Source organism: Monodon monoceros, unplaced genomic scaffold, assembly GCF_005190385.1.
Source record: "Monodon monoceros isolate NGI ecotype Baffin Bay Population unplaced genomic scaffold, NGI_Narwhal_1 Super_Scaffold_1, whole genome shotgun sequence".
In the NCBI taxonomy this organism is placed as follows: domain Eukaryota; kingdom Metazoa; phylum Chordata; class Mammalia; order Artiodactyla; family Monodontidae; genus Monodon; species Monodon monoceros.
In genome coordinates, this window is record NW_021703765.1 from 51,043,573 (window position 1) to 51,055,229 (window position 11,657).

General features: G+C 47.4%; 1 protein-coding gene across 2 annotated transcripts; it reads left to right on the top strand.

The window, feature by feature from the left end:
* Nucleotides 1-842: 842 nt before the first annotated feature.
* ADCYAP1 (adenylate cyclase activating polypeptide 1) lies at nt 843-8,566 on the top strand. 2 transcript variants are annotated; one of them, XM_029229680.1, is made up of 5 exons: nt 843-1,475; nt 1,803-1,913; nt 4,089-4,220; nt 4,665-4,763; nt 5,877-7,546. In XM_029229680.1, exons 2-5 carry the CDS (start codon nt 1,804-1,806, stop codon nt 6,064-6,066), a joined length of 531 nt encoding a protein of 176 aa, XP_029085513.1. In that variant the 5' UTR covers nt 843-1,475; nt 1,803; the 3' UTR covers nt 6,067-7,546. The 2 variants fall into 2 exon arrangements, with proteins under 2 accessions (XP_029085513.1, XP_029085522.1); XM_029229689.1 differs by having other exon boundaries at nt 1,294-1,489; nt 5,877-8,566.
* The last annotated feature ends 3,091 nt before the right edge of the window (nt 8,567-11,657 follow it).

Genomic DNA, 11,657 nt, shown 5'->3' on the forward strand with positions numbered 1-11,657 from the left:
AGAATGCTCTTTACTCAGAAGGGCAGGGGCAAGGGTTGGACAGTTCTCACCATTAAGGGCATTCGTGGACACTGCAAGGGAGGAACATATCTGAACAACGGGGGAACTTGGACGATGAATCGCCACATTAAGGGCACCACTACCAAATCTTCAGAGGCTCTGGTGAAAAATTAAACTAGTGGCAATTCTCAATGTTCGCAGCATCTGCGACCAAACAGTTCAGCACTCCAAGCTTGGACAGCTCCACAGGCCGAGCTCCGGACGCGGCTTTAACTCTAATCAATTCTACTCAGAGCCAGACTGTCAACGACAGCCAGACTCATTAGCGATTTACTGAAAATCCTCCAAGACTTCCCTTTAAAAACAAAACGACTTCCACATTTAATTGTCTATCTAAAAGAACATACGCAAGAAATTAGGAGATCTAAATTAAATTTATTAATAGGAGGGCTTGATGGTGCTTAATTCCAGAGCTCAGAGCTCTGATTGCTGGGGCTTGATGAAAAAGCAAAAAGAAATAAGAGGGACATAGTTAAAAACATGATTTTCACCATTCTCAAAATTCTATGAATTCTTTACCCATCCTTGAGAAGTGGGTAAAATTGAAAACAATCAAAACAATTAAACTTCTTTAAAATTGTACTGTATGAGTGAAAGGTGTTTATGAGAAGTCGATGACTCCGGATCTTATCCAAGAGGACGGCACAGAATAGTTAATATGTTCCTTGAGGGACTAGGATGCTGACGTCTTTTTCTGATACCCGATCATTACGTGACTGGAAAAAAAAAAAAAAGGAAGTCATTCCATGAATAAAAATCGGAGTGCAACAGTGCAACAAAATATTCTGTACTTAAAGGCCATAGGCAGACAGATGTTGACAAAGAAGTCTCTTCCAAAGCCACGTTCGGATTGATTTCTGCTAACTGCACATATAAACAGGAGCAGAGGGCCGGTCACCTCTGTAACCACCGGCAGCAGCAGCAGAAGCCGCAGCTTCAGACGCAGCCAGAGAGACTTCTGAGCAGAGAAGGCGCTGCCGACTCGCGCAGCTGCCTGACCAAGTGGCTCCCACAGACGCCGGCTGCGCCGCGGCCCTCTCTCTTTCCTTCGTCTCCTTCTAAGACTTTCCCTCTTTCCTTATCACTTCTTTCTCTCCGTGAACTTAACGCCACTTTGTCCCCCACCCCTCTTAACTCGTCGCCCCCTCCTTCTTCCTTCTACATCTCTCTCCTCGCCCCCTTCTCTCGGTGTCACGCTCCCTCCTAGTCCTGAGCGTCCACAAACTTTTGAACAGAATACCGGCCTCAGCAAACAAGTCCTTCAGCTCCTCCTGCTGCTCCTGCTCGTTGCTGCGGCTTCTGCTCAGACACTAACGCCAGACGGTGATGCCTCTTGGGTTGTGACTCCAGCGCAGAAACTTGGAGAAGCCCTTTGCCCGCCGTCCTACTTGGCAGCAAAGCCTCTCCTGGCAGCGGTAAGAGTTGAATGGTAAGGGGAAAAAAATCTTACCAAACCAAACAACTCACCTGACTGCTAATTCTTTCACCAGCATCAGGGTACGAGTTAGCTTTCCTTCGTACCAGATCTGGCGAGTTATTGGGCGTTGGGTATATACATATACTTTCTAACTATAGCGAGAAGGAAGTGGCGGGGGCGCGCCGGCTGTCATTAAGCCGTATTCAATACTGGGAGTCAGAGGTGAGCGCCGTCCCTCCCTCAATTCAGGGAGTTTCTAGGGGTCGGAGGGTGGAAGGCCAGTGGCGTTCTGACTGCTGTGTGCTCTCTTTCGCGTCCTGCGCAGAATGACCATGTGTAGCGGAGTGAGGCTGGCCCTGCTGGTCTACGGGATAATAATGCACAGCAGCGTCTATTGCTCACCTGCCGCCGCCGGACTCCGGTTTCCTGGGATCAGGTAGGTGCTGGCTGCCCTAGCTGAGCTGAGGCCGGGGCTTCCCTTCCCCTGACACCTCCTCGTGGTCGCCCTCCTGCAGTTCCTCGGTCAGGCTACGACCGGTCAGGCTTACCACCACCTCCCCATGCGCCCCCACTGCACCGCCACCAGCCTGGGTCCGGCCGCGGGTCAGTGGCCGTGGCTCAGCGGGAGGATCCCGGCAGACTCCGCTGGGCCTCAGCCCCCCTCCCCCAGCCCGCCGCAGCCGAGGCGCCTGGGTGGACCGAGCGCACTTCGGCGGGCTGGAGAAACCTCCCCTCCCCCAACCCCTCCCACGGGAGGGGGGCAGGGCCGGGCCCTGAGTTGACTTCTTTTCCCTATTCTTAGCTTGAGTTAGGAGAACTTTGGCTCCCGGAGCCAGTTTGGGGGGGGTGGTTGAGAGTGAAGCTCCCGTGGACTTTGCTTTGTTACAGCTTGTTCGGGACTATCGGGGCGGGGTCTCCCTCTCTCCTCTCTGCTCTCCTCACCTCAATTCGAATTCTTTCTACTGGAAGAGCTTCCTCTCAAGTGATAGGTTTTCCAACTGCATTTTGAGTCTTGGGGAGAGGGAGTGTTGGCCGGGTAGAGTTAAGAAGAAGCTATTTGAGAGAAGGAAAACAAAGATGAGGGAGGGGGAAATAGATGAAATGGATGCAAAGGAGCAACAGAAACCAAACTGGCAGGCAGTACTGGGAAGGCAGCCCTACCCACCCCAGTCAGGAGTAACCCTGGCTTCCCCCACCCACCCCCAATTCCGGGTTTCTAATCGGTCGGCGCTGCCCGGGTTCCCCGCCGCAGCCCCAGAGTCCCGGGCCTGTCAGCGGGAGAGTGGAAGCTCGCAGCACAGCGCAGCATCGGCACTCCGCTGTGCACCGGGCTCCCGGCGGCGAGGAGCGCGCGTTCTGACCGCAAAGCTGCTCCTCCGAGCCGCGCCCAAGAATGATCTCGTTAGGGGTCGCTGACCATTGATTTGGGTTCTGGCTTCGGTATTAGGATTCCAGCATCTGGGCACGGGGTACGGGGTGGAAGTGCCCAGAAAGACCAGGAGACTCCGAGCAGCCAGGCCAGGGCAGACAGGCGCGTCGCCGAGGAAAGGCTGGGTGTGGGGCGATCGCAGCAATGCCTTGCCCCTACCTCTCCAGGGATGGAGGAAAGGCGACCGAAGTAACGAAGTATGGCTAACCCCTCCTAAAGCGCGCTACTTGCCTTGGCCGCTTTCCTAGTCTCTCCAGCGGCCGAAAGCGAGTGGGTTGTGTATACTAACCCACCTCTCCCGTCCTGTATCAAGGATTGAGTTGGTAGGTTAAGGGCGACTGCGAGATCGTTGTCTCTCGGTCTCCTGTTGACCCTTTGACCCTCTCCCTTTGCCTCTGGGTTGAGATGCTGTCCCGCCGCCCCGCCACCGCTAACATATTAGCGCGAACTATCTACTTACTGGACTTAAAAGCCTTATTACACTCCCAGCTATTTTCAAAGTCCCGTGTGCCTGGCACTTTCTCCGGGCAAGAGGTACCGGAGGGCGCGGACATGCCACAGAATGAGCCGCTGCCAAACAGGCTAAGTTTAGGGGCATCTATTACTCATGTTCCTGCCAGATCCTTTCCCGCCCAAAATAGAAGCCGGAGGTTCTCCGTGACCTACATCTGCGCGGGGAAGGACTCCCCTGGGCTCGGAGGCTGGGTGGGGGTGGCTGCTGGCGTTGGCCGCCGGACTCCCCAGCCATCCACCCTCTCTGGCTCCCGGCCTCCCCCATCCGGTCTTCGCGTGGCCAGCGTCTCTCTCCTAGAGCCCTTCTCATCTCTGCCCGCCGCTGCTTGTGGACGGAGGCTCAAGCGCCAGGCCGGGAGCGGAGCGGTCCTCCTCCGTGGCCAGGTGTGCTAAGTCGGCGCAGACGCCTCGGCTTCCCAGTGCCCGTTGCGGCCGCGGCCCGGGCAAGGCGACCCTGCACCCGCGAGAGGAGGGGTGGCAATTTCTGTTGGGTGGAGTTTTCTCCTCCTACTTCTACCCGCACCCCTGTCCTAGAAAAAGAGGCAGTTCTCCAAGGGGCGCCTTTAGGAAGAAGGAAAATCGTGAGAGCCCCTAGGGATCTTTGGGTCCTCGCAGAGCCGAGGAGGGACCTGTAGTGACCACTCCTCGTGCCCCCGACTACCGCTGCAGGCCGGAGGACGAGGCGTACGACGAGGACGGAAACCCGCTGCAGGACTTCTATGACTCGGATCCACCTGGCGTGGGGAGCCCCGCCTCCGCGCTGCGCGACGCCTACGCGCTCTACTACCCGGCGGAGGAAAGGTACCACCGCACGGCCCCGCGCCGGCCCAGGACTGGGAGGGAGAAAGGGGCAGGGGGTGGCCCATCGAGTAGGTTCTTTTTCATAAAAGCCCTCAAGCCTCTCCTCTCCCGGGATGGTTCCCACGAGAGCGAGAGAAAGTTAGTAGCGGGCCGGTTTGTGTGGACATGAGGGCCGCGTGGGGACGAAAGTTCCGTGGCCCAAGGAGTGGCAGTGAGTGCGCGCCCAGGCCGGGCTCCACACCTGCGGTCCCCGGAGGGCAGGACGAACTCCGGTTCCTGGCACTCACGGGAACATCCCAAGAGTCATCCCCGAGTGCCTTGCCTCTGGGGTTTTCCCCGCCAGCCTCCCGGAGCACCGGGGGGCGTGCGTGCCCAGATGGGGACCTGGGGCTGCCACTTGGGGACAGTCAGTGACCCCAGGCGCGCACTTTGCCTCCTTGTTAGAGATTTCGCCCACGGGGTCCTTAACAAGGCCTACCGCAAAGTGCTGGACCAGCTGTCCGCCAGGAAATACCTGCAGACGCTCACGGCCAAGGGCGTGGGGTAAGAGTTTGCGAAAGAGTTAACCCGCGCGTAATGGCGCGCCCCCGCGAGCGCCGGGGTGGGTATCTGTGCCAATGCGCGCTGGGCGGGCGGCGCAGCTTCTACGTCCGTGCGTGCACGTGGGGCCGAGGGTGCGTCTGCGCCGCAGGGTCTGCCGGGCCAGCTCCCGGACGCAGACTAAGGTTCGGAGACCGCGACTTAAGTTTGGCCAGAGAGCTCGGGAACTGGGCGAGGAAGGGAGAAGGCAGGAAACCCGGGGAATCTGATCCGTTTTGAATAATTGAAGAAAAGAAAAAGCCCCCTCCCCCACCCCAGGCCTTCAAAACCTTCAAGCTTCGTGGGACGATTGGCTAGGATATCCTCTAAGCATGACTTTTTCTTTCCTCATTTTTCTTTCACTGTAAATTCAGTTAGAAACAAACAAATCCTCAGATTTGGACCCTTAAGGAAACAGTTTTTGCTGGTGCCAGACAAACCCAGAGCACAGGGCTTGCGTGGAGCATCTCAGCAGAAGGCAACATTTTAATAAAGCCCATGGGACAAAAGATTACATTTTCCGCAATTAATAATTCATGCGATGAAAAATATTGCCTACAGCCTGTCGACTTATATTATTATCACGTTTTTCACTTTAGCGCGCAGGAGAGGAGTGTTCATGTCTGACTAGGAATTGCGGGATCGATGTAAACACGGCAGCAGCCAACTTGAAATTTAGGGCTCTTTGGTTATTTTCTCTGTACGTGGGGTTGGGTGGGGGTGTGCCAGGTACGGTCAGGACGATTGAGCGCAAAAGCATGGATATTCAAATCTCAGCGGGCAGCGTTCGGAGAGAGGTTGGCCTTAAGTCGCTTGCCTTTGGCCCGGACCTCATCTGGGGCCCATTCTGTAAGGACTTAGTGCCCCCCAAGATAGTCGGTGCGGAGGGAGGAGTGAGGGTTCCCATCGCAGCCCTCCCTCCGGCAGCTCTCTGGCCGAGCAAGGCGGCGCGGTGGGCTTTGAGAGCCGGCGTCCTCCCTGAAGACTCCCGCTTGGGGTGGGGCCCGTCTGCCTCCAGCAACTATTCAACCTGTGTCTCCCGCCCCGCCACCCTCTTCCCGACCTCTTTCCTTGCAGTGGGAACCTGGGCGGAGGCGCGGACGACGACTCGGAGCCGCTCTCCAAGCGCCACTCGGACGGAATCTTCACGGACAGCTACAGCCGCTACCGGAAACAAATGGCTGTTAAGAAATACTTGGCGGCCGTCCTAGGGAAAAGGTATAAACAAAGGGTTAAAAACAAAGGACGGCGAATAGCGTATTTGTAGCGATGAGTTACCAGCTACCCTGTGTATACAACCCTGACACACTGTAAAGTCATTTTCCCAACTGACTGAACAGTCATGGCTCTTGTGTTCTGTCCAAACATGTATTTATGTATGAAGTAAAGCCATTAAATGAATATTTTGATAATAATATTGTTTTCCTTTTTACAAAGCACTAGAGAATGCACAGATATACTTTGTGGACCAATTATTGATATTGATATATATATATATATTACAAATATATATTAAGAATATATATATAAAAGTATAATTGAAAGCAGTTCAAAGTGTGCACAAGGATTGAAAATTCGCCTGAGCTGTTTGTTTTTATATAAAATAAATAGAAAAATAGACAGTCATTGTTTTGAATATCACTCCTATTTTTGTAAACTGGAATTAAAAGGACAGTATTTTTATCCACTACAGGCCTGAAGATATTAATACCGACCATTTGCTACTGTACATAAACAGTGATGCCCTGCTCCAGGGAGATTTTGAGTAATGATTTGGGAGAATTGCTGAAGGGCACTCTTTCCCAGTGAGTCTTTGGGGCAGGCTGCTTCAATCCCAGCTGGACTCAACTAGCCACTGTCCCCCTCGCTGGGTGGCAATTCCAATACTTCTGCTTTCTTGGATTCTATTTTCATGTGTATTTGTTTCTCTTCAGACTCACCCCAGAAGGAAATTCTCCTGATAAAACAACAGCTGGATCCAAATTGTGCTTCTCCCCAGGATTCATACCACTCCCTGGGGGAGGAATTGGACTCTACAGAGAAGGGAGACTTGAATAGGAAGCTCCCTTTTCTGTACTTCCAGGGACCCCAATATTCCAAGGTTAGGGCAATTGGAACAAAGTGAAGGAAATGTAGGAATATTGGAAAAGGCAGAGCGTACAGCAGTAGGAGGAGGACCCTCCTGGAGAGGGACTGGCTGGGGGCTGCCTCAGGCCTGGGAGCTGGGCATAAGCCGAGTCCCACCGTAGTCCCCTGCCTGCCTGACTTTGGGTGCTGGGTATTGGAAATGGATGCAAAGTACAATGTGTTTTTCTCCAGTGCTGTCCATGCTTCTCATCTTGTGAAATGGCCAGGATCCTCCCCTTTGAACCTTGCTCTGTAGGAGCCACCCTTTTCTTTCGTGGTTTTCTGAAGACTTCTTTCCCACCCTCTCGCACCAGTTTTTAAAGTACTGTTTGCCATTTTTCATTCACTTCTCTTAAATTTGTAATGCTTCTTAATATTTTTGTTGTTTGATGCTAGCACTTATTGTAAAGTATAGGAACCCTTGTGTAGTTACCACTAAGTAATTATGCACTAAATATGAATCTTTTGTTTCTTGTTGATTGAGTTTGTAGGTAAAATGTATTTTTCTACATTATGGCTTATTGCTTAGTAAAATTTATTTCATAAAACCAACCTTTGTCATATTAGAATGTGTAGTGTTCACATGTTGGTCAGTTGTACTAACTGATAAATCATTTAAATCTCATCTTCATATGTATGAGTACTATCTTATATTTGTGGTCAAGAGTGAGGTAAGCAAGCTCCAACAGGCCCTGAGAATGTCCCCTTGTATTCCTTCTTGGCTACAGAAAGCATGTCTGTCTGTTTCCTATCAATTTCTTGAACCTGTCAAGTAATCTCAATAAACAAAAGAACCTTCACCCAGCAACCAGCTCAAGCAACAACAGGCAAACCAGCCAGCCAAACTCCCAAATTTCAGGCCCAAGTTCTTTTGAAAAAAACAAAACAAAACAAAACAAGAAAAGATTAAACATTAGCTTGTAAAGTTTAAAGGACCTTTCCTTTTCCTTTACGGATTTGATCAGTATGAGGTCATAAATCAAAGAAAACTGACTTGGATTTGCATTCCCAGGCGGGATGGATGCTGCCAGGAGATCACATTGCAAACAGTGAAAGCACAGAGGCATTCGATCTATGCCTGAGTCCTGTGTACAGAATCAATCTTTCTTTAATTCTGCAGTCTCCTCAGGCAACGTGACACGGGATGCAGTTTGCAGCTTTAGTGCCTTTCTTCGCCTTTTAAATCGCCACGAATCACAGATGGCTATTTAGTGGCCCTACAATGCTGCAACACATCGGCTTGCATTTTAGTCTTAATTATTTGTTTCTTGGATAATGGGCAGTTTTCTGTATTTGTGTCAGCTGTTAGTGGTGAAATAGGGCTCTAGTTAACCTTTTCTTTACGAAGTCTAATTTAGTGTTCCCGTGGCTAGTTGCAAGCATTTACAGTGATCACCCAGTTTAATCTTTTGTATATTTTTTAGAAATGCCAAGAGCCTTACTAATAACCTGGAGCAGATTTATGATATAGTGATAATTTAGATAGATGTTAGTCTTGAAGCTCTTATTTTATGTGCAACTGATTATAAAAACATCTTACCCGAGTATTATTACACACATGATATCTATAATTAGGACTTTGATAACTGTTATATAAAGTGTGTAAAATTTGTATGAATAAATTTTTATAAACAATGCAACTTCGTCTAATGTGTGGGGAAAAAAGACATTCAGGAAATAACTACTTTAAAATCTCTTAAAGTATTTTCTTTAGCAACCATAAGATTTTTCATGTCTGGAATATCTAAGCATCCATGTATTTTCATAAATTGTATTTTAATATCTGCTTGATGGGTTACTGAATTCGACTAAAAATTTAAAGTAGCTACTTAGATGGAGATGCCTAAGAAGATACTAAGCTCATAAATAGGTGAAGATATTGGAACCTTTATAGGATGCTCAATTTAGATTAATTTCCGTCCCCTAGTGTGTAAATACATTGCTCAGTACTCAGAAAGTTGCTATCCAGTGGTGGGAGATAGTAACTGGGTATTAGTTACACCTTTGAAATAGAAATCTAACATTGTTATTTTGTAAGTAACTCTGCACACTAAATTGGTCTCCATAAAATTCTGTATAAAAATGACTTAACTTTGGAGGTTTAAAAATATGTTTAGAGATCTATAAACAACTGTCTCTGATTAAAATGCTTTGGGCAGAAGGAAAAAGGATATGAGTAAGCAAAGAGTTAATTAAATATCTTTAAAAGAAAATGTACTTTGAAGTCCAGGACAAAATGTGAAAAGTCATTTGTGGATGTTTTTTTAGTCATAATAACAAACTTTAAAGCAAAGCCTTCATATGAAATTCCCATAAATTTCTCAGTGGTGTTTATTTTGGAGCCCTTGCTATTTCTGGGTTAAAAAAATGTAATAAAAATCACTTATAATAAGTCACATACAATTTAATTTAAATTGCCAAGTTTTCATCCTAAATATAAATGCATACAATTAATAAATCAATAAATGTATCACAATAATATTAAAGGACCAGTAAAGATCTGCAAGGATTCAAAAACTATCTTTAGAACTTAGCTCAGTATTTAAGGCCCAGAATCATATAAGGAGGACCTTATGATCTAGAGGTCTCATTTGTAGTGTATCTAAAAAAATGAACAGTAAAATTCATATTTACATTGGATTTTATTGGATAAGGAGTTTTTCTTCTCCATCTTTAAACTGCCCCCTCTGCTGCGCCCCTCCATGGAGTCGCTGAGTGTGTGTGTGTATATATATATATATATATATATATATATATATATATATATAGTATGCTAGTGCGGTAAGTGGAAGAATGAAGAAAAATAAAGCTAATTTATTTGGTTGAGGGCTAATGACTTGTTGAGAAAATAGAAATAAGCCCCAGACTGGCTGACTTCAAGTTAAGTTAATTGTATTTAGCAACTTTCTATATTCTCTTACATGGGTTAACTCAAATGATGGTTTTTCCTTGGAGGGATTGATATATTTAGGTACCCAAGAAGTCATCAGATGTGCCCTATTGGTAATAGGGCTGGGGACACATTGATTCAATACAGTATATATTTACTGAACACCTAAAATGGAACAGGCACACTGGTTGAGAAAGCCTAAATAACATGTGGGAGTTAAGCTAGTATTTTTTGAAAGAATATTTTTCTGCAACAGGATCACATGGGGGAACTTGTTAATAATGCAGATTTCAGGGCTTCACCAGAATCAGTGAATCTGCATTTTAAATAAAAACCGTAGATTAATGGGCAATGAAGTTTGAGACTGCCTAGATCTAGAATTTGGCAACATATGTAGGCACATGTGTGTGCTGCGACTATTTTTTTTCATATTAATAAGCAACAGGTTATGCTATCTGTACACAGTAATAAATACATCAATAAGCTGTATTCTCCCAGGATGGACATTAGGTTCTTGAGAAGTTGTAATATTTTCTTTAGGTCACTAAGTCCATAGTTAGCATTATTTTACTTGTACGTTCTGGTTGGACCTCTCTGTTAGAGGAGCTTCTGGAAGAAGAGTGATCCTGTAAATAGAGTCTAAGGAGTTCAATCACATGACTGAGAGATTAATGAAATAATAGAACCTGCGCAGCTAGCTGGCAGTAACTGCGGATCCAGAAGTCAACTTGCAATTGCATTATGTCCAAATTTGGCTTGAATGTGTCCCCCCAGCTGTTTACAAGATGATTTTACTTGGAGGCTCCACTGACCTCACACTCAACCCTACTGTTCACACTGTTACAAGACTGGGAACCAACATCAAGTCTGAGCTCTTTTTCTTTGGAACCCTTCTTTGAAGAAGGGAGATGCCTGCTTCTCTTTCGGCCTCACCACTGGCTTCCTACGCTGGTTCGTAACAGGTCAGCCTGTGCTTGGTCATTTCCCCTTCAACCAGGTAGCTTTAGCTCCTTTTTATCCCTCTGATGTTCTGGGGCAGCCTCCACTGTCACAGGGTCCAAAGTTCCTCATACTCTGGACCCAACATGATCCTTCTTTAGAAGGAAAAGTTCTTATCGGTCTTGGAAACTTGAATGCTCCTTTTCATCTCCCACAATTCCTCCATGGCCGGAATGTCCTTTCTCAACCTAACCCAACCTAAATATTCTGTAAGGGCTGACTCACACCCTCCTTTTTTAGGGATCTTCCTCAGCCTCTCTGAGTAACATATTGATACCTCCACCACCATCCTTGCACTTGTTTCCGGTGACCCTTACTCTCTGCAGCAGTACTTCTGATCTTTAATTCCACGCTGCTCTGACCTGTTCCTGAACTGTTTCGTAAGTGCCTGGCTTGTCTCCCCAGCTCCATGATCTCCTGGAAGTCGTGGATGACAAAATGCACGTTAATGCCCAACACACTTCTGGGAACATAATAAATACCTCTGAGTGATGGAAATAACAGAGGACTTGCAGAATTCACCTTGACATTTCCCCCTTAGTCTAATAGGACAGCTACAAAGTGTATGTAGGAAGTGAAATTAACTTATTAATTAGGTGTTCATTGTAAATCAAACTAGATCTTACTCCAGGAAAAGCTACATAGAAAAGAATGCCAAATTAATTAGGTGTGTTTCTGCGATAAGATAAAATGAACTTTAAATTCGTATGTAGGCAAAAGGCTGCAACAGACTCAAGCCACCAGGCCTTAAGTTTTTCATCCTGATAAAGAAGAACTGTATTTCCAAATTAGAGGGAATTCACCTTATGCCTCAGGAAAGTCATACTTTTTCCTAGAATAAA

Bases quoted from the DNA above. Each gene is read 5' to 3' on its own strand.
- ADCYAP1 (XM_029229680.1), top strand. From the start codon at position 1,804: ATGACCATGTGTAGCGGAGTGAGGCTGGCCCTGCTGGTCTACGGGATA. The intron at 4,221-4,664 runs GTACCACCGCAC...CCTCCTTGTTAG, and splicing joins TACTACCCGGCGGAGGAAAG to AGATTTCGCCCACGGGGTCC. The intron at 4,764-5,876 runs GTAAGAGTTTGC...CTTTCCTTGCAG, and splicing joins CTCACGGCCAAGGGCGTGGG to TGGGAACCTGGGCGGAGGCG.